We start from the raw sequence: 23,016 nt of genomic DNA, 5'->3' as shown, positions 1-23,016 counted from the left end.
GAATCTTGGAATTTGCCTATCAAAAAGCTCGGCTTTCCCGACTTCATAGGTCTTCAGAAGCGCATGTCTAACAAGGCTAATATTCCATCATCGGGATCAAATTGCTCACCAGGTAGTAAAAAGACACTACAGAATTTCAGGGGTTCTCTGCCAATGAGGACTTTTGAATTATGTAGAACGGATCAGCTGCTAAGCAGTGTTCTATCTTCCTACTCTTCTAATCGATTGTCATCCCTTAAAGCGCTGCTAATTCTAGAAAACAATCTATAACCTGTTAGAACCAGCGCAAGCTGGTGATGACTACAAGTCCCATGATGCAAAGTATGAGCGCGGACCAATGTTGCTCGTAGTTCCTTCTGGGAATTGTAGTCTTCTAATCTCCTGTTTGGCAAACTAGGTATTGTAGCCTCCATTTCTCAGAATTTCGGTTGGAAAAGTAAGATAGTGCAGAGAATGTCGACTTCCTGCCACAAGATTACGTTTATCTTCGCTACCTGAGCGCCCGGCCAGACAACTCCAGTCGCGCCTCCGGTGGGCTGGCACCCTTGGCGTGACATCACTTCCGGCAGAGATGTCCCAAGTTCGGCCCCTCCTTCCACACGGCAGGGATCTCGGGCCGGGCAGCCGGGCAGAGACAGGCTGAGGCGGGGAGCAGCTGCTTTTGGGGCGGGGGTGTCACGTGAGGCTTCTCGCTGCCGAGGGAGGAGGTGAAAAGCGGCAGTTAAGGAGAGTCCGGTTTAACCGTCACCGTGAAGCGCGCTCGTTCGGGATCGCGGAGTGGGCTGAGGTAAGGACTGGGTCTTTACCTCAGGACAGGCGGTCGCTGTCCCGGGTTCTCGTTCGGGTGACACCTGCAACCTCGATGTCTGGCGGGCGCCGAGAGGCTCCGCGGGAGAGTGGAGAGGCGCCGCGGGAAGCCCAGCCACCTTCAGGCCACCGCCGACCCCACTGTGCGTCTGGGAGGCACTGGGCGCGCACCGGGCAGCGGAGGCGGGAGAGTCTGGGAGCCCGGGGAGCGGCGGGTCTCGCCGCCTGCAGTGTGGAAGACCCGTGGCCGGCGCGGACCCCGGCCTTACCTTCCGAGGGTCGAACTGTGCCGGGTATTTGCCTCTTTCCTCCCGCCCACGGGGTTGCTCGGAGTCGGGCCACTTCACCTGAGATTTTCCAGAGTGAGACTGAACTGGTCGTCCTGGGAGCAACTCCGCACCAGGGCAGAGGCGAAGACGCTGCTAATGAGCACAGCACGTTTTTTGTTTTGTTTTGTTTTGTTTTCAACGCTTGGGTAGCGCTCACATCTTCGGACGTCAGTGGTTGTATTCATATGCGACCTCCCCCAGCCAGGCGGCCTCAGGTAGAAGAGTGGCAAAGGCCAGGTCGATCCCTCGGACCTTCAGAAGGTTGAGATTTCAGACTTAACTTATTTTTGGGGAGGCCGTCAGGCGGAACTGAGGAGCGTGAATCAGCAGCTGAAGTTTCATAAATCTTTGATAATGGGGAAAGGTTACCGAGAGTCACTTGAGTTAAAAATCTTTTTTTTTTTTTTTTTTTTTTCTGAGATGGAGTTTCGCTCTTGTAGCCCAGGGTGGAGTGCAATGGCATGATCTCGGCTCACCGCAACCTCCACCTCCCGGGTTCAAGCCATTCTCCTGCTTCAGCCTCCCGAGTAGCTGGGGTTACGGGTGCGCGCCACCACGCCCAGCTAATTTTTGTATTTTTATTAGAGCCGGGGTTTCACCATGTTGTCCAGGCTAGCCAAGAACTCCTGACCTCAGGTGATCCACCCGCCTTGGCCTCCCAAAGTGCTGGGATTACAGGCGTGAGCCACCGCGCCCGGCCCAGAGTTAAAAATCTTATTTCAGCATCTTTCCAAGTCCAGGCGACTCATTTCTTACCTTTCCCACTAGTAGAGTTTCGTATGAAAAGTTGGGCAGTTATTGTTGTGTGTAGTCTTGTCATTTTGTTGGTCTCTAGTTATTACAGTTTCTTATGAGTTTATTATTTAACAACGTAATAGCAAACCATTTCTTCTTTGTGTTATGATACTATTTTGACACAAGATATACTAGTCCTTTTGATAACAGATCCTTGAGTGTAAGTTATAAAGATTTAAATACCTTCAGTTTATCGCAGAGCAGCATTAGTGATGACCTGTAAGCTGTGAAGAACGGTTACACTTTTCACTATTTAATTTTGTTGCATATAAGTTTAATGTTCACTGGGTTTTATTTTAGTAACTTGACTAGGTGTATTTTTAGTCCTGGGTTCTATAAAATTATACTGTGTAGCATGTAAGCGTCTGGTTCATTGTTACTACTCTGTGTAAGTTTTTGTAGTTTCACTAATTAAATTGAAAGATAATGTGAATAGATTTCCTCCCTTTATGATTAAATCCAGAGGTAATGTAAATAGTTTTCCTCCTTTTCTTCTCTTTTTCTCTCTTGTACTGAAATGTAATACTGTCAGGATGATAAGCATGGAATAAAGCTTCAGAAGGGTCTTTACCAATCTTTCTCCTACCAGATGGAGATGATGAAATCAGGTTAAAATGAACATTACAGAAATACTTCACAGGGGAATAAAGTAGGGGGAAAAGGGATAACATGTAACATGGGGTCAAGAAAAAAGAGTGTGAAGCAGTTTTGCTCTCTCTACCTTGCAAATAGGAGACCTTAAAGACAACTGGAATTAAAAGAAGGGGTTTGAGGTATGTTTTCATTCCAAATAAAATAGAGTGTCGTAAAATTGAAAAGAACATTTTTCTTTTGGATCCTGCTGCAGATTAAAGACTAATCTTTTAATATGTCCTTTTCATTTTTAGATAGTGAATTCCTAAGAAGAAAATAATGAATTGCATATTAGTTGTTCTCTAAGTGGACTCAACAGTGTGCAAGCTTGTTGCAAAAGCCAAGAGAAGATGGCAACTCCTTATGTCCCAGTTCCTATGCCCATAGGAAACTCTGCTTCCAGTTTTACGACCAACAGAAATCAAAGAAGTTCTTCTTTTGGCAGTGTCTCAACAAGCTCAAACTCTTCTAAAGGCCAGTTAGAAGACGCCAATATGGGTAATTTTAAACAGACAAGTGTTCCTGATCAAATGGATAATACTTCACCTGTCTGTAGCAGTCCCCTCATTAGGACTAAATTTACAGGTACAGCTTCTTCCATTGAGTATTCTACTAGACCAAGAGAAACTGAAGAGCAAAATCCGGAAACAGTGATTTGGGAAGATAGACCATCTACACCTACTATACTGGGTTATGAAGTGATGGAAGAAAGAGCTAAATTTACTGTAAGTATTGACTTCTGCTGTGTACCAGTACAAAGTGACAGATTGGCTAATCTGTGTGTTTAAACCAGTGTTAAATGAATGTAAACCTGTACTTATAATTTCTTGAATATGAAATTCTAATGGTTTTTACACCACTGAATTCTATCATGTTGTTGTAAACTTTTGCTTTACTTTAATAAATTTTCACAAACCAGACACACCTATGTAACTATTAATAGCACATAAATCAAGGAAAAGGACGTTACTAGAATCTTAAATGCTCTGGGTTCTCTGCCAGTCAGGACCCATTCACCCGATACTTTTGTATAGCCTAGATTAATTTTGCCTATTTTTGTACTTCATCTAAATGGAGTTACATACTCTTTTTGCATCTGCTCTCTTTTCTTTAGCATTGCCAAATTACATGCCCAGCTTTAAAAGATATTGATGAAAAGTGTTTCAGAATGGTTGTGTACTGATTTATACTCCTAAAAGCAAGATATAAGAGTTCCAGTTGATCCATAGCATCCTCGCATGTGATATTTTAACATTTTTATCATTTCAGCTGTTCTCATGGGTATAGAGTAATTGGTTGTGGTTTTTGAATTTTCTTAATGACTAATTAAATTGGATTTAAAAAAAATTTTTTTGGCTGTTTGGATATTCTCTCGTGAAATATCTGTGCATGATTTTTGTTCGTTTTTCTTTTGCGAAGTCTCCCTTATGATTTGTAGTTTTCTACGCATTTTGGATATTTTTTTTCAGATAATGTATTGTGACTGTCCTTCTCACTCTGGCTTGCCTTTTCAATTCCTTGATAATACCTTTGATAAACAAAAGTTCTTAATTTTAATTTGGTTTGATTTGTTAATTTTTTTAATGGCTATCACTTTTTGAAATCTTTGCCTACTCCAAGGTTACAAAGATATTGTCCTTTGTTTTCTTCTAAAATCTTTACTGTTGAGCCTTTCACATTTAGGTTTGTAAACCACTGGAATTGATTTTTGTCCATGGTGTGAGATGAGGGTCAAGTTTTTTTTTTTTTTTTTTCCCAGATGGGATCAATTAATCAGACTTACTTAAAAGACCTCTTTCTCCTCTTCATTTTCAGTGTTGTCTGTGTCATAAATCATGTGACCATAAATGCATGGGTCTGCTTCTGTGTTCTGTTTTTCCATCCTTTACTAATTTCACACTGTCTTAATTAGTAAAATCTTGTAATAGGTCTTGATATCTAGCAGTGTAAGTACTCTAGCTTTTTTCTTCAGGATGGCCTTGGCTATTCTTGGCCCTTTGCATTGAGATTTTGTTAGATCTATAGATTAATCTGGGGAGAACTGACATCTTTACGATACTGAGTTTTTAAATCTATGAACCTCATCCATTGATATAAGGCTTTAATTTTTTCTAGTAATGTTTTGTTGTTTCTGGTGCAGGATTCTTACATCTTTCGGTTAGATTTGTTTCAGATTATGGATGTTGTTTGATGTTCTTGTGAGAGACATCTATTTTTGTTTTCTATTTACTGCTATTTTATATATTTTGACCTTTTATGTTTATGTATCCAGCAACCTTGCTTAACTCACTTATTAACTCAAAAGGTTTACTTTTTTGGTAAGAGTTTGTTCCTTTAATAAAGTTTAATGTTTACTTCAATATTTCCTGCTGCAAATTTATGACAGGATAGGATGACCTCCAAGGAAAAATTGTTGACATAATTTATGAAGAGGCAGTCTTTAAAATTATCATAAGACCGTGATATAGGAAATCTGCAGGGAACTCTCTCTCTTTTTTTTAGAAAATTTTTAGAAATTATAATAAACTGATGGCCAATTTCCTGAATTAAGGAATAGGCATTTAGTGAGTTGATACTATGGTCTGAATGTGTGTTCCTTCAAAATTCATATGTTGAAACCTAACCTTCAAGGTGATAGTGTTAAGAGATGGAGCTTTTGGAAGCCGGTAGGTCATGGGAGCAGAGCCCCCATAAATAGGATTAGGACCCTTAAAAAGACGCCCCAGAGAGCTTTCGTGTCCTTTCCACATGTGAGGGCATAGCTATAAGGCACCGTCTATAAACCAGAAAGCAGGCCCTCTCCAGATACCAAATCTGTTACTGTCTTGATCTTGGACTTCTCAGACTCTAGAACTTTGAGAAATAAATTTCTGTTGTTTACAGGCTACCGAATTTGTGGTATTTTGTTATAACAGACCTAACAGACTAAGACAGATGATATGTGTGAAGATGCAGGTATGTGACCAAATACAAGGTGGTGTTATACAAAACATTTCAAGAGACTGGAGAGGAGGAAGTAAATGACAGACAGACATGAAATTAGTCATATTCATTTATTTATTAACTCAACTTTTTTTTTAATTACCTATTATGCCTCAGGCACTGTTCTGGGTAGTAGTGGTACAGCGATTTGAATGAAAGCATGATAAGTAAGTAAATAACAAGACACCTGATATGTCACATGGTGATAAGCACTATTGAGAGAAATAAAATAGAGAAGAAAGAAAGGGAGTTTCCTCAGATCTGGGGTTGGGATTTAAATAGTACTGTCAGTCGTGGCCTCACAAAAAAGATGTTAGTACTAACAGGGATTGAGCCATGAGAATGTGTTTTCAGCACAGATGGGACAACTACAAAGATCCTTGTGGCTGACAGCAGAGTAAGCTGTGGGAGGTGTAGGGAATGAGATGACAGGCAGGGAAGTGTGGCACACAGATCACATAGGGAATGAGGCACTGTAAAGTCTTTGGATTTTACTCTGCATGAGATGGGAATCTTTGAAAAGGTTTTTAAAACAAGAGTCATGTGATCTGACTTAATGTTTTAAAAAGTTCCTTCTGGCTACTGAATTGAGACTGGTTTGGTCGAGATGGAGAACAGTCAAAGCAGGAAGCAGTTAATAGGTTCTTGTAGCAATCCAAGGGAGACATGATGGTATTGTGAACTGGGGTGGTGGAGGAGGTCCTGAGAAGTGATCAGTTTCTGGATCTATTTTAAATGTAGAACCAGCAATATTTCCTAATGATTTGGAAGTGGAGTGTGGAAGAAAGAGAAGTCAAAGATGACTTCAAAAGTTTTGGCCTAAGCAATGGGAAGAATATGGCTGCCATTTAATTAAATGACAGGTTTTGAGGGGATGATCAAGATTTGTTTTTAGATATGCTAAATTTGATATGTCTGTTTGACATTGAAATGGAGATGTTACATGTGTTAATGTGTACACATATATATGTATTGTGTGTGTGTATACACATAAGCTGAGTTTAAGGGAGTGGTATGAGCTGGAGATACAAGCTTGATAATGTTAGGTTTGTAAAATAATTTTTTCTAGATGTAGTCTTTTGAATTGATCTCATAACTAAAAAAGTATTAGGACTCACTGTTGATCTGATAATATATAAAGTGTCTAGTCTTTAAAAGGATGTTTAAAGACAAAAATTGACTAGGATGGGTAGTGAGTAGGATTGGGAAGGAAGCATGCTGTAGACCTCTTTGGTAATGTTTTGTTTCTTGCTCACTGCTTTGGCTGTGTCCCCACCTAAATCTCATCTTTAATTCTCATGTGTTGTGGGAGGGACCTGGTGGGAGGTAATTAGGAAGTATAGCTAACTTGCTTTTGATTTTACAAGCTGATGGGCAGAAAGGACTTACCTTGTCTTGGATGAGGGGCAAGGGTCTTTCCCTTGGGGCAGGTCTTTCCCATACTGTTCTTGTGATAGTGAATAAGTCTCATGAGATCTGATGGTTTTAAAAATGGGAGTCTCCCTGCACAAGCTGTCTTCTCTTGTCTGCCACCATGTGAGACTTGCCTTTCACCTTCCATCATGATTATGAGGCCTCCCAGCCATGTGGAACTGTAAGTCCAATAAACCTCTTTCTTTTGTAAATTGCCCAGTCTCATGTATGTCTTTATCACCAGTGTGAAAATGGACTAATACAGTAAGTTGGTACCAGTAGAGTGGGGCGCTGCTAAAAAGATACCCGAAAATATGGAAGCGACTTTGGAACTTGGAACAGTTTGGAGGGCTCAGAAGAAGACAGGAAAATGTGGGAAAGTTTGGAGCTTCCTAGGGACTTGTTGAATGGCTTTTCCCAAAATGCTGATAGTGATATGAACAATAAAGTCCAGGCTGAGGTAGTCTCAGTTACAGATGAGGAACTTGTTGGGAAATGGAGCAAAGGTAACTCTTGTTATGTTTTAGCAAAGAAACTGGAGGCATTTTACCCCTGCCGTAGAGTTTTGTGGAACTTTGAACTTGAGAAGGATGATTTAGGGAAGAAATTTCTAAGCAGCAAAGCATTCAAGAGGTGACTTGGGTGCTACTAAAGGCATTCAGTTTTATAAGGGAAGCAGAGCATAAAAGTTTAGAAAATGTACAGCCTGACAGTGCAAAAGAAAGTAAAATCCCATTTTCTGAGGAGAAATTCAAGCTGGCTATAGAAATTTGCATAAGTAATAAGGAGCCCAATGTTAATCCCCAAGACAATCGGGAAAATGTCTCCAGGGTATATGAGAGGTCTTCATGGCAGCCCCTCCCATCACAAGCCCAAAGGCCTAGGAGGAAAAAGTGGTTTTGTGGACTGGGCCCAGGGTCCCTGTGCTGTGTGCAGCCTAGAAGGCTTGGTGCCCTGCGTCCCCGCTGCTCCAGCCGTGGCTGAAAGGGGCCAAGATAGAGCTCAGGCCATGGCTTCAGAGGGTGCAATCCCCAAGCCTTGGCAGCTGCTACATAGTGTTGAGCCTGCAAGTGCACAGAAGTCAAGAATTGAGGTTTGAGAACCTCTGCCTAGATTTCAGACGATATATGGAAATACCTGGATGCCCAGACAGAAGTTTGCTGTAGGGGTGGGACCCTCATGAAGAACCTCTGCTAGGGCTGTGTGGTAGGAAAATGTGGGGTCAGAGCACCCATACAGAGTCCATACTGGAGGCACTGCCTAGTGGAGCTGTGAGAAGAGGGCCATCGTCCTCCAGATCCTAGAATGGTAGATCCACCAACAGCTTGCACTGTGCACCTAGAAAAGCCACAGCTTATAAAAGCAGTCAGGAGGAGGGCTATACCCTGCAAAGCCACAGGGGTGGAACTGCCCAAGGCCATTGGAGCCCACCTCTTGCATCAGCATGACCTGGACATGAATGAGACGTGGAGTCAAAGGAGGATATTTTGGAGCTTTCAGATTGACTGACCCACTGAATTTCAGGCTTGCATTGGGCCTGTAGCCCCTTTGTTTTGGCCAGTTTCTCCCACTCGGAATGCCTGTATTTACCCAATGCCTGTACCCCCATTGTTTCTAGGAAGTAACTGGCTTGCTTTTGATTTTACGGACTCATAGGCAGAAGGGACTTCTTGTCTCGTATGAGACTTTGGACTGTGGACTTTTGAGTTAATGCTGAAATGAGTTAAGAATTTGGGGGACTGTCGGGAAGGCATGATTGGTTTTGAAATGTGAGGACATGAGATTTGGGAGGGGCCAGGGGCAGAATAATATGGTTTGGCTATGTCCCCACCCAAACCACATCTTGAGTTCCCACATGTTGTGGGAGGGACCCAGTGGGAGGTAATTGAACAATGGGAGCAGGTCTTTCCCATGCTGTTCTTGTGACAGTCTCATGAGATCTGATGGTTTTAGAAATGGGAATCTCCCTTCACAAACTCTCTTCTTTTGTCTGCTGCCATGTGAGATGTGCCTTCACTTTCTGCCATGATTATAAGGCCTCCCCAGCCACATGGAACTGTAAGTCCAGTAAACCTCTTTCTTTTGTAAATTGCCCCATCTCAGGTATGTCTTTATCAGCAGCATGAAATGGATTAATACACTCATGGTACTAGTTACATAGGTGTGTTCATTTTGTGAAAACTTCTCAAGTTGTATGCTTATGAATTGCATACTTTTTTGTATATATTTTGTAATTCAAAAACAACTACATTAAAATAAAAACAGTAAAAGAATACATATGAAGCTTCAAGTAAAGAGTAGAAACAACAGTTATTGGAATATAGAGAAGGGAATGATCAGTACTGTTCATAAAGTTTTCATTGAAAGCACTACTCAAACAAGCAGAAAGAGCACTTTCTGGGAGAGATAAAACACAAAAGTCTGTACTTTATCTTGCCTAGAGAAACAGGGGTATTCAGTGGCCACAGTGGAGAGTAACTTATTTAGAAGGGGGAGTTCATTTTCTAAGACAAATAAATAAAGTCAGTATGTATTATTTGTAGATAAACCTAATTATTATATGAAATGCATTTTTGTGCTGTATCAGTCATTCATACTCAAAAGTTTTAAAAGACTTCTCTCTTCTTTTAATGAGTGACTACTAAAAAGAATATCTTTTGTATCCCCATTGCAACTTTTTTAGATCAGAACCTTCTGCTGACTTTAAAGAGTATCCAAATAATCTTGTTTCCCACCCTTATATGTTACAAAGATAAATTGCTTATTTTTTTTACTTCAAAGCTAAATGATTAATCCTTAACTCCTTCTTATTCTCCCCTGAATAGCTAAAAGAGAAGTTTGTATGGGAGAAAAATCAAAGGATAAGGACAATCTGTAGTCCCTAACTAATGAGTTATCTTTAGGGCAGCACTGTCCAATAGAAGTATAATGTGAGCCATAATTGTGAATCACATCTGTAATTTTAAATTTCTTAGGAGCCACATTAAAAACAAAAGAAATAGGTGAAATTATTTTATTAATATATCTTATTCAACCAAATATGTCCAAAATATTATTTTAACATGTAGTTAGTATTAGACCATTTTAATAAATGCCATTTACATCTTTTTTCACATTAAATCTTTGAAATTCAATGTATATATTGCACTCTCAGCACGTTAGTTTTGACTAGTGACACATTGAATGCTCAATTGCCATGTGTGACCAAAAGTGCAGCCTAGAGCTACACTTGGAAATTACTGGACAGCAAATGTCCAGGAAAGAAGTTACTTTTTTAAAGAGATTTTCTTATCCAGCAGATAGTTATTGAATATCTCGTATGTGCCTATATCTAGTTTAGTGCAAAATACCGTATCAAAAACTACTAGATGTTTCTCTGAGATTCTATCATAAATAACACTTTCTCATAATACGTTCTAAAATTATGCTTATAAAAAATAGAATCCACTTTTTTCTTAAGCACTTTTAAAAATATATTGACTTGCTTCAAGTTTTTCTGTTCAGTAGCCTACATAATTGTACATAATTACAAAAATGTAAATTTTATTCAATTGGGGTTTTTTGGTATTTCAAGCTTATATTTTGCCCTTTTTTACAATAATTTCAACTTTCATTCTAGATTCAAGGGTTACATGCGCAGGTTTATTACATAGGTATATTGCGTGATGCTGAGGTTTGAAATACTAGTGAACCCTTCACCCAAGTAGTGAGCATAATACCCAACAGTTTTTCAACTCATTCCCCTCTCATTCTCCCAACTAAGAGTCCCCAGTGTCTATTGTTGCTATCTTTATGTCCATGAGTACCCAATATTTACCTCCCACTTATAAGTGAGAACATTATGTATTTGGTTTTCTGTTCCTGCATTAATTCGCTTAGGATAATGGCCTATACCTCCATACATGTTCCTGCAAAGGACATGATTTCATTCTTTTTTATGGCTGCATAGTATTCCATGGTGTATATGTACCATATTTTCTTTTTCAAATCCATTAGTTTTCCATGGTGTGTATGTACCGTATTTTCTTTATCAAATCCATCTTTGATGGACAACTAGAATGATTCCATGTCTTTGCTATCGTGAGTAGTTCCTGCAGTGAACATGCAAGTGCGTGTATCTTTTTGGTAGAACAATTTATTTTCTTTTTGGTGTATACCCAGGAATGGGACTACTTTGTCAAATGGGAGTTCTGTTTTAAGTTCTTTGAGAAATCTCCAAACTGCTTTCCACAGTGGCTGAATTAAGTTACAATTCCACCAGCAGTGTATAAGTGTCCTCTTTTCTCCATAACATCAATATCTGTTGTGATAATGACTGATAGCCATTCTGACTTCTGTGAAATGGTATCTCACTGTGGTTTTGATTTACATTTTTCTGATGATTAGTATTGTTGAACATTTTTTAATGTTTCCTGGCTGTTTGTATGTCTTTTAAGAAGTGTCTGTTCATGTCTTTTGCCTACTTTTAATGAGGTTATTTGTTGAATTGTTAAAGTTATTTTTATTTTTATTGTTTTTTTTTTTTTTTTTTTTTTTTTTTTGACGGAATCTCACTCTGTCACTCACTTGAGTGCAGTAGTGTGATCTTGGCTCACTGCGACCTCTGCCTCCTAGGTTCAAGCAATTCTCCCATCTCAGCCTCCCAATTAGCTGGGATTACAGGCACCCACCACATCTGGCTAATTTTTGTATTTTTATTAGAGGCGGAGTTTCACCATACCATGTTGGCCAGTCTGGTCTCAAACCCCTGACCTCAAGTGACCCACCTGCCTCGGCCTCCCAAAGAGCTGAGATTATAGGCGTGAGCCACTGTGCCCAGCCTTGAATTGTTTATGCTCCTTGTGGATTCTGGATATTAGACCTTTCTCAGATACATAGTTTACAAATATTTTCTCCCATTCTGTAGGTTATCTCTTTACTCCATTGATAGTTTTTTTGCTGTGTAGAAACTGTTTATTTTAATTAGATCAATTTTTGTTTTTGTTGCAATTGCTCTTGAGAACTTAGTCATAAATTCTTTCCCAAGGCCAACGTCCAGAATGGTGTTTCCTAGGTTTTCTTCTGGGATTCTTACAGTTTGTGACCTTACCTTTAAATCTTTAATCCATACTGAGTTAGTTTTTATATATAGTGAAAGATAGAGCTCTGCTTTCATTTTTCTGCGTAGAGCTAGCCAGTTATCCAAGTCCTATTTATTGAACAGGGGATCCTTTCCCTGTTCCTTACTTTTGTCAACTTTGTCAGAGATCAGATGGCTGTAGGTGTGCAGTTTTATTCCTGGGTTCTCTATTCTCTTCCATTGGTTTATATGTCTGTATTTGTACCAGTACCATGCTGTTTTGGTTATTGTAGCCTTATAGTACAATTTGAAATCAGGTAATATGATGCCACTGGCTTTGTTCTTTTCACTTAGGATTGCTTTGGCTGTTTCAGCTCTTTTTTGGTGCCGTGTGGATTTTAGAGTAGTTTTTTTTCTAATTCTGTGGAGAATGATGTTGGTAGTTTGATAGGAATACTGTTGAATCTGTAGACTGCTCTGGGCAGTGTGGCTATTTTAACAATATTGATTCTTCCAATTCATGAGCATGGGATGTTCTTCTGTTTCTTTGTGTTGTCTGTGATTTCTTTCAGCAATGTTTTGTAGTTCTCCTTGTAGAGATCTTTCCCCTTCATGATTAGATGTATTCCTAGGTGTTTGTGTGTGTATGTGTGGCTACTGTAAATGGGACTGCATTCTTGATTTGGCTCTCAGCTTGAATGTTATGGGTATATGGAAATGCTGTTCATTTTTAAACATTGATTTTATAGCCTGAAACTTTACTGAAGTCCTTTATCAGTTCCGGGAAACTTTTGGCAGAGTCTTTAGGATTTTCTAGGCATAGAATCACATAGTTTGACCTCTTTTTTTCCTATTTGGATGCCTTTTATTTGTATCTTTTGCCTGATTGCTGTGGCTAGGACTTCCATATTTTATTCTTGACAATAAAAACATTACACTTATTTGAAAACTTTGCTTGAAGTTTTTAAGTTTAAACATTGTGTAGAACAAAAGTGGCTATTTTTCATAGCTTCTTCAGGTGTAATTCCTTTATCAATTTTAGAATATGTTGACATAAATCATGTTTTGGAAGCTGATGAGTTTATTGTTATTGTGCACAGAAAAAGCAATTTGTCTCAAATCTGTTATATTTATATACCTAAGGAAAAAATCTGGCTTTTGGTGCTTGCATTGATTATTTGTACTTTTGATGATTTAAATGATTTTTGATATTTTTTACGTAATAATTGTTATAGACTGGGTTATCAAGTAAAAGTTTTTAAAATATTTGGCTTGAATTTTTAAATATCTTTACTTCTATATTTCTCTCTGTCTCTTTTTCTTCCTATGCATAGGTGTACAAAATACTAGTAAAGAAAACCCCAGAAGAAAGCTGGGTAGTTTTCAGAAGATACACTGACTTCTCTAGGCTTAATGACAAAGTAAGTACTATAATAAATCCAAACTAACATTTCAGTTTTGAATTCTTTTCTATTTCCTATACTTCTGTTATATTTTTTCTTCTTTATTAATTGAGTCAATCACATCCTTTCTAATTCATAAGAAAATTAAATTTTTAAATAAAAAATTTAAAAAATTTTTAGTATAAAAATATGAAACTTTAAAATTGCCAACAGAAATATAAATATCTTGTGAGTTTGAAAAAGATGTGTATAAGACCTTTTGAATTATTATAAAATTATATATGTCTATAAGATAATGAACAAAAACATATTTAACACATTATATTAGTTTCTTATTACTGCATAATAAATTACCATAAACTTTGTTGCTTAAAATAATACCTGTTTATTATTTAGTTTTTTGGGTGGGTTCAGCTGTGTTTATTGCTTAGCATCAAGCACGGTCAAAATCAAGCTGTTAGCTGTGCTGGGCACTTATATGGAGGCTCTGGGGAAGAATTACCTTCCAAGCTTATTCAGGTTGTTGGCAGAATTTAGTTTCTTGAAGTTGTAGGGCCAAAGTTTCTGTTTCCTGGCTGATTGTCAGCCAAAAACCATTCGTAGTTTATCATAGAGTGCCCTCCAGTCCTTGCACATAGCCCCTCCATCTTCAAAGCCAGCAGCAGTGAGCCAAGTTCTTCCTGTGCTTGGAAGCTCTCCAGCTTTCTTCTCTGCCACCAACTAGAGAAAACAGTCTAAAGTAGTCATGTGGTAAGATAAAGCTCACCCAGGTAATCTTCCTATCTTAAAGTCAATTGATTAGTAACCTTAATTACAGCTGCAAAATCCCTTTTTCTATGTAACATAATAAAATCACACAAGTAATACCAGAGGCAAAGGTCATGGAACATCTAGAATTCTGTCTACTGTGCATACGAAACGGAATAAGAAACCTCAGTGTGTTAAGAACCCTTAAAACTAAATTAGGAAAGTGAACCCCAGAGTAAAACATGCAATGAACAGTATGAGCAGGATAATTCACAGAAGAAATATAAATGACCAATAAACCTAGAAAACACTTAATATCACAGATACTCCAAGAAAAGGAAATTAAGACACTGTTTTTCACCTGTCAAGCTGACCGATATTTAAATGATAATACCCAGTGTTAGAAGTATGAATCTTCCTAGAGGACACCCAAAAGTTTTGCATAATTTAACATTATAATCACATTTCTAGGATTTATCCTATATAAGTAGTCATAAACATGGGAAATATTTAGCTTTAAGGACACTTACCTCAATGTTTTGTATATTGTTTCGTTTATCTATGTTTTACTTTGTTTTTAGTAGTTAAAAGTTGGAAGCAACCTAAATATCTCAAAGTGAAGAATTAAGTAATTATTATTAGAATATAATAGCAAAAGAAGAGTTGCCTTGTCCCCAGAGCTAGAGAAAATTTAGATGGGGCAATAGGCAGAGAGTGTGATATTTTGGAAGCCAAGTGAAAAATCATTTATCTAAAAGGAGCAAGCCGTTATGCTTTTGAGAGGCCAAGTAAGATGATCTTAGAACATGCAGAAATGACTCTCCAATTTTGACAGGTGTTTAATAAGAAAGTTTTACTGGTCCTGTTCTCTCCCATTTGCCACTTTTCCTTTCCTCCTTCTTTGGACTCCTTGAAACTTTAAAGTTAGTATATTTTTATAGTGTTTGGTGATGGGAAACCTATGTAACTTTGTAGTTATTTAGCTGCCAAATTTTTCTGCCACTCTAAAAACCTCAGTTTAAATGAAAAGGTAAAATATAGAATGCTAAAGTATTTTGTCCATTTTAAGTTTTGGTTAAGATGCTTTCTTGTAATATGCCAAAATAAAGTGTTATTTCTAATGCATACCTACAATTATATATGTATTTTATTTACTGTTCCTGAGCTTCATATATTATACCAATGAATTTAAAATTTTTAATTCTGTACTTCTGTTAATTTTTTGAAATGACTAAATAAACAGAAAGATAAAAGCAATTCATGAAGTTACCTGATAGTTCAGTGGAATACTTAGCTTTTAATGAAATTATTACAATTTTTATCATGCAGACTGATTTCAAACAGTTTCATTGTAGACCTATTTAACCCTATATGACATTATTTTTCTTTTCAGACTCCACTGTTATTTAGTGTTTACTTCCTATTATCTCTTTAGTTTTCATCTTTATTGCTGAAATGCTTTCTTAGGCAAGCTGAAATTTAGATAAATCTTTTTGAAAAAAGATGATAGGAGTTTAATTTAAATTTAGTAAATATCTCCTTGATCCTCCAAGATGGGCATTTAAAATTAACAAGTGTTTATGTTGGTGTTATAGGTATCAGAAAGAGCTCTACCCGTCACTTGCTTTTACTTGCAATATTTTTTAAAAGTATGTCAAACACCAAGAGGCACACAGTTTAAATTGTAATTATTATTGATATAATTGTAAAAAATAAAAGCTTAGGATCTTTCATTTTATAAAATCAATCATGAAGTATTTATGAAATGAGTAGATTGAGTTCAGAATTGTGCTAGGAATTTGGAGTTACTCTTATGTAGAAACTATATAGATGTGACTAACTTTAAGGAATTTACATTTCGCAGTTATATAGTTGTGAAGTAAAAATAGCTAATTGGTGATACAAACATTATTGAACATAACTAAAATAACACTGCTTAGAAAAAGAATGTTTATATAGAACATTAATATTTTCTTTTTGTTTTATTTTTATTTCCTGGGTTATGGTCTGACTTCAGCTTCTCTGGGAGTGATAAAAGCCTCTGCTGAGGAAGTGAGAGGACAAAGTCATGAGCAAATTCTGAAATGCACAGGGCTTATCAGAGTTGGGGCAACCAGGCAGTGTTTTAGGGTGGGCTGGGAGATGTATTGATTGTAGAAATATGGCCATAAGAAGTGAGTTTTTCTCTAAATTCTATTTAAAATTTAAGCTCAATATTTCTACTTCCAGGTTACAGCAGTAGGACAAAGCTGAACATTTCTGTGAGGTAAAATTACTGTTCTCAGTTGCTTCCAGGCAGCAGAGCTTAGGGAGGAGAGAGCAGGACCTTACCAACTCATTGTCAAGACATTCCAGGTTCATATAAAAAGTCCATGGCAGAATCAACCAGGCATTCAGTCCTCACATTAAAAACAAGTTCAGTGATATTCTTCCACATGTCTGTCTCTTGAGTCATGCTGCTCTCTCTTAAACTGATCTGCCCACCATATGAGCTTCATAAGTGGCATCCTGAGATTGCCTTTCACTGTCTTTGTGGTGATTTTTTTTCATTTCTCTCCTTTGTTGGATCTTGTTTTCTGTATCCCTTATCTTCCTCTTCTTGAATTACCCAATTGTGGGACAACTCCTTTTCTGTGGACAATTTTTTAAGGGGGGAAAAAAATCTAACCATTTAAATTATAAAGCTTAAAATTAATAAAAAGACTATTTTCATTTCCCTCGTGACTTTTGTCATTTTATTTTCTTTCCAGATACATTAAATAACAAAGCTCCAAGGCCATAAATATCTAGTTACATCTTGAAATCAAATTAAAGTTTTTAGTTATCTAAGTTACTCTGTAGTTTTTGCCCTATTTATTTTATCTTCACATGTATATAGAAATATAGACAGACGGCCGGGCGCGGTGGCTCAAGCCTGTAATCCCAGCACTTTGGGAGGCTGAGACAGGCGGATCACGAGGTCAGGAGATCGAGACCATCCTGGCTAACACAGTGAAACCCCGTCTCTACTAAAAAAATACAAAAAAAAAAAAAGAAATATAGACAGAATGTTATAATTTTTCCATTTTTCCACTATTTTATCCAGTGCATTTTTCCTTTGTAGTTATGATATTCATTTTATATTTAAGTATAGAAATGCAAATGTACACAGATTCATTTCAGTCATTCATTTATTGAACATATATTGTTGACTGCTTGTTATGTCGCAGTCACTATGCTAGACATAAAAGATGCAACTATGACAAAGGCATGCATAATAATTGTAGTGTAGTAAAAGGGTTCTCAATCTTAATTACACTTTGGATTTCCCTGAAAGCTTTTTAAAATTACAATGCCCAGGCCTCATTTCAACTAATTAAATTCTAATCTATCAGAGATGGGAAACAATCATTAATATCTTTTAAAACTCCTTGGGTGATTCTGATGTGCAGCCAAAGTTTAGAATCACTGGTCTAGTAAGAGAGCCTAAATTAAATATGCTGTTTACATTGTGAATGATGTCATTAAAGAAATAAATTTATGATTTGACAATGTGTATCAAATTGTCTTTTCTAAAAGTGGCCACAGCAGTATCTTCAGTCCCATATGCTCTTCCTGAATCTTGCCACGGCCCATCAAGAGGTAGAATACATTTCCCCTCCCCTTGAACCTGGATGGGCTTGCGACTACTCAACCCAGTAGAGGTCAGTGGAAATAATGCTGTGTGACTTTTAAGCCTGGATTACAAGAAGTACACAGTTTCATTCTGGCTTGCTTTCTTGGAATGCTCCCTTTTGAAGCCAGCCTCCATGCTGCAAGAAAAGTCCAAGACACCTGGAGAGGCTAGTGTTAGGCTTATGGCTGACAACCTTGGCAAAGTTCTCAGCCAGCAGCCAGCATCATCCACTATAGATGTAAGTGAGTGAACTTCAGACAATTCCAGCACCCAGCCTTCAAGTCTTTCAGCTGAGGCCTGAATTCATTGTATAATAGAGATATATTGTTCTCACTGTACCTCATATGAATTATTGGCCTAAAAAATCTGTGAGCTTAATATTAATAAGTGGTTATCTTATATCACTGAGATTTCGGGTAATTTGTTACACAGTTGTGGTAACTTGAGCACAATATAGAAGGGAAGACTTAACCTAGTTTACAGGGTTGGGGAAGTCTTCCCTAAGAAAGTAAAATTTAAGTCAAATGTATAAAATAGGTCATAACCAAAATATAAAAGTTAAAACTAAACTTTTAGGAAAGAAACATAGAAGAAAATCTTTACAACCTTGGAGTAAGCAAAAAATTTTTTATGATTAAAAAAAAGCATAAACCATAAAAGAAACAATGGATGAATTAAATAACATTAAAATTAAAAAAAAATCTGCTCTGTTAAGACTTAAATTGAAAAGTCAGGGCAAGTTGGGAGAAAATATTTGTAATACATATATCTGACAGAGGACTTGTATCTGAAATATATAAAGAACTCTTCTAACTTAATAAAAAGGCAACCTAATTTTTTAAAAGGTAAGGTGCTACAAAATTTAATACATAATTCACCATTGAAGATATTCAAATGCAAATAAGCAGATGAGAAGATCTTCAACAACATTTGTCAGCAAAGAAATGCAAATTACAACCAGAATGAAATGGTTCTACACCCCCAATAAAATGGTTAACATTCATAAGATGGACAATGCCAAGTTCTGGCAAGGATGTGGAAAGACTGGAACTCTTCTGTGTACACAACTGGTAGAAAACAAGAAATAAGGCATAAAAAGCTTAACTGAATTTAATTCTTTTATTTTAAACTTATTTCATGAATAATTCATGTAGTCAACAGGATAGATTTTGTAGAATTGATAGTGCTTGAGTTAAACGTTGTATTTGCTCTTTATTTCTTTTTCAGTTAAAAGAGATGTTTCCCGGTTTTCGACTAGCACTTCCTCCAAAACGCTGGTTTAAAGACAATTACAATGCCGACTTTTTAGAAGATAGACAGTTAGGATTACAAGCGTTTCTTCAAAATTTAGTAGCTCACAAGGACATTGCTAACTGGTATGTAACGAATTGAAATAAGAAATTAAATTATAAAAGCGTCCCAATAACTGGTGTAAATTAAAGAATAAATCTATGATTATAGTTATTTAAGCACAAAAATAAGAGTTGGAGTATAATTGTCTTCTTTAACAAAGTACTACAAGGGATTTTCTTGCTTTCTTTCAATAAGGACTTTATTTGACATTTCATTTTTATCAAAGCTTATTTTAAACAGTCAGTAAAGTGAAAAATCCAGTGTACCATGTACTAAAACCACCCAAAGGTAAACTTTTAGTATTTTGTATTTTAGCAATGACTTAAACAAAACCACTTACATATTAGTAAAATTTTGGTTAATACGATAATATGTAATTGTAAGGGTAATATTCTTTATATTTCTCCAAAGTAGTGCAAAAATATTAAAATTGTGAAGTTGGCTTAATTTACATAGAAGGTAGAGTGAAAATACCAAGCAGCATTAAAAAAGGAAAAGAACAGAGCTATATGGCTTTTTTGCTTCAGAGTATATTTACAAGAAAATTGCTTGGTGGTTTAGTATTAGCTGAGTATCTAATTTTGGAACTCATGTTATCAGATAAATTAAAACTATTTCGAAAAAAAAATTAGAGAGCATTTACAATGCAGCAATAGCTTATAGATAACTTGGGCCCGTAACTGTCTTGAGAAGTTTTTTACATGAGGATGGAAAACAAATTAAGAAAACCATTCTATCTGATTTTTTCTATCTCTTTTTCTCACCCTTTGCATGTATCAAGTTTTTTCCTGCATGACACACACGCGATATATATATATATACACACACACACACAAACACACATATGTATATACAGATATGTGTATATATATACATCTTGCTTGTCAATGTGTGCCACATAAGCCTGATGGCTTCTCAAGGTCTCTGCCCATCCTCCCTTATTTTTCTCTTAATGAAGGAACTGCAAGCCAAACCCATTCTTTCTACTCCAGAATGATATATGCAGTTGCCTCCTCGACATCTCCTTCAGATATCTGAAAATTACCTCAAACATAAAACACATTTGAAAGTTTAGTCTGCAGACATTTTTTCCTCCAATTTGCACAAGCAGCATCATCTACCCAGAACCTGTGAGTCATCTTTAACACATCCCTCACTACCCTTAACATTTCCCTTGCAAGTACCACTCAAGTCTGTCTACCTTTCTCCATCCTTGCCATCACTACCCTAGTCCAAGAGGTATCCCTCACCTTAATTACTGTAGATGCTTTCTCACTGGTTTTCCTCCTCCACTGTTATTACTATAGCCCAGTAAAGCCACAGTGATCTTTGTGCTTCAGTTTGACTTAAAGTATTCTTTCTGGTCCCTGCCTACCTGCCTTCTTTCCAACCTTGGGTTTTGTTATTCCTACCCACCTCCCATTCTCTGTGTATTTACCATATTGGTCTTCTTTTAATTCTCCAAAATCAGCTTGCTCCTTGTCTCTCAGAGCCTTCAAATATGCTATTTCCTGAAAAGGCGGCATTTCACACTTCTACCCCACCCAACCCTGACCTCGTACCTTACCCATCCTTCAGTTTTCAACACAAACTTCACTTCCTTAGGTAACTGGCCTCCTGACTGACCACTCACCACCACTACCACCACCAAACACTAGGTCAGTTCTTTATCACAGAGTCTGTACTTTCCCTTCTCAACTGGCTCTGATGCTTTAAGACACCATTCATCACCCATAGGTAATGAATTAACCTATTTCCTGTATTCTAAGATGATACTAGCTATGTACCAGTCTCAATAGAATTGAGACAATAATCACTTAAATCATTATCAGTAGGAGTCAGTTCTCTCTTGGAATCTCAGTTGAGAAAGGCTAATTGGTACTTCACTTTCAATGCACTTCAGCTTATAATTTTTTCTGTCAATATTTGTCTTTCTGCCACCAGATTATAAGATGTATAACAACAGGTCGTGTGGCTATTTTATTTACCATCCAATCTCTAATGTTTAGCACAGTGCTAACATAGTTGGTTCTCAATAAGTACTTCTTGAATGAATGATAGAACTATTGATATTCACTGATATACTGTGTATTAGAAAAAAAAAAAATTGAAGCCAGTGTGACAGAGTTAGCAATTATGTGGTCTAGGTGGTGAGAACATAGTGCTCCCCACTTTTCTATACATATATATATATTTTTTTTACATCTCAAAAGAAAAAAGAGAAAAGATTAGTGTTAATTCAGACACACAAAGCAGGAATAAAAACCAGTAAACACCAAAATTATAGAGAAAGCCTTGGAAGAAAATATATTTGATAGCATACCATAAAAGAGGATTTTTACTACCACCAAGAAATCGACATATCCTCTCCCCTTTTCTCTTTCCCCTTGTTCAGTAAACCTTTATGTCTCTGTATTTAAGATGTGGTGAATTAAAATCAAATGTATTCTATAAATGAATTCTCTGTTTTTAAAATACTGATAATAGATCTTAGTTGCTAAAGTAGAGATTAGTAGCGCCATTTGAGATCCTGTCATTTCTAAAGCTGCATAGCTCAAAACAGTGGTAATGGTCTTGCTCAATTCATAAAATAGGCGTTTTAGGGAAAGAAAGGTTTCTTGGCCAAATAAGTTGGGGAAGGGTTTCATTTGATATTCCTAGAGGATTAAAGGTTCTAAAAAATCTTGCATGAAAGAATCTAATATGCCTTGCATTTGTTTGCCTACCTGCCTTTGTCATATATCATCAGATATTTAGGGAATACAGGAAGATAACTTCAGTTCAATTAAGAACAGGGTACTTGTGCCTTGGTACCCACGATCTTTTTTATAGGTGATAGGTAGCATTTTTTATTTCACAATGTAAGAGACTTCTTAATAACATATTGCTTAAAATGTGAGTTGGGGAAGAGGAGGAAGGGTTACTGATATAGAGCAAATCTTATGCATTTGCCCTGTATCATAGGGTATAAAAGAGGGGATATACTCACTGGTTTTAACAATCACTTAGAGAAAATAGGCTCCTGTTTGAACAAAATAATGACATTTGGGAACTGCTACTTGGTATGATACAGTTTATAAAAGTAACAAGAACTCAAAGAAGTGGGGAGATCAGAGCTGTTTGCAATGATCAAGCAATACTGTGAGTGGGATTTTGAGAGCCTGGAATGCTTAAGATTATGGGTAGGAAGATGGATATGAGTCAGAAACAAATAATTAGAAAGTGTATAGAAAGTCTGAGGTTGCCAAATATTTATGAATTGATGGTTGATCCATTAAAAAACTAGCACAGTATTTTCCTACATTTTTTGAGATTTTATCTTTTCATCCCTCAGTACTGTTCCTTCTATAAAATACATACCTAATTCTAAATGTATCACATACTAAATTATTGCAGTGATTCTGTCATCAGTATTACTGTTGTACTGCACAGCCAAGATTTTAACTATCTCTGCAATCTAAATTCAAATAGTAGTTGGAGCATAAGGTAGTTCATCAGACAAAAGCTCCAACTACTATTTGTATCCAACAATGTAGGAGAAGAGTGAAAGAAGATTCTCTCATTTTTTACAATTGAAAAGGAAGGGGGGAAATCCCTCCTAAGGGAGAAAAGGAAAAAAGACAAAGTCTCAACATTTCTTTATGAAAACATAAAACTGCATGTAAGAATCACTACATAAAAACATCAGTTAGTTGCACATTACCTGCTGGGATGCCTGTTAGCATTCTGGTACAGTTGGAATGGCAACATAGAAAAAACTCGGTATCTTTAGCTGGCCAAATAATTATTTGATATTGTTTATACATTAATATTAATTGTTTATTAATTGTTCTTTCACTT

The 23,016-nt window shown here is 36.9% G+C and overlaps 1 protein-coding gene across 3 annotated transcripts in view; it reads left to right on the top strand.

Moving 5' to 3' along the window:
• Positions 1-533: 533 nt before the first annotated feature.
• The window catches only part of SNX16 (sorting nexin 16), a 45,751-nt gene continuing 23,268 nt past the window's right edge, over positions 534-23,016 (top strand). The window contains exons 1-5 of one of the 3 annotated variants that reach the window (XM_030938217.1): positions 536-787; positions 2,819-3,062; positions 3,150-3,289; positions 13,353-13,439; positions 19,051-19,199. In XM_030938217.1, coding sequence (XP_030794077.1) covers positions 2,915-3,062; positions 3,150-3,289; positions 13,353-13,439; positions 19,051-19,199 — 524 coding nt within the window. In that variant the 5' untranslated portion in view covers positions 536-787; positions 2,819-2,914. Of the gene's footprint in view, positions 788-2,818; positions 3,290-13,352; positions 13,440-19,050; positions 19,200-23,016 lie in introns of all 3 variants that reach the window. The other 2 variants (XM_010378465.2, XM_030938218.1) reach the window with 2 other exon arrangements.

The sequence above is a fragment of the Rhinopithecus roxellana genome, chromosome 9 (genome assembly GCF_007565055.1).
Source record: "Rhinopithecus roxellana isolate Shanxi Qingling chromosome 9, ASM756505v1, whole genome shotgun sequence".
Classification (NCBI taxonomy): Eukaryota; Metazoa; Chordata; class Mammalia; order Primates; family Cercopithecidae; genus Rhinopithecus; species Rhinopithecus roxellana.
This window is presented reverse-complemented; position numbering and strand designations above follow the sequence as displayed.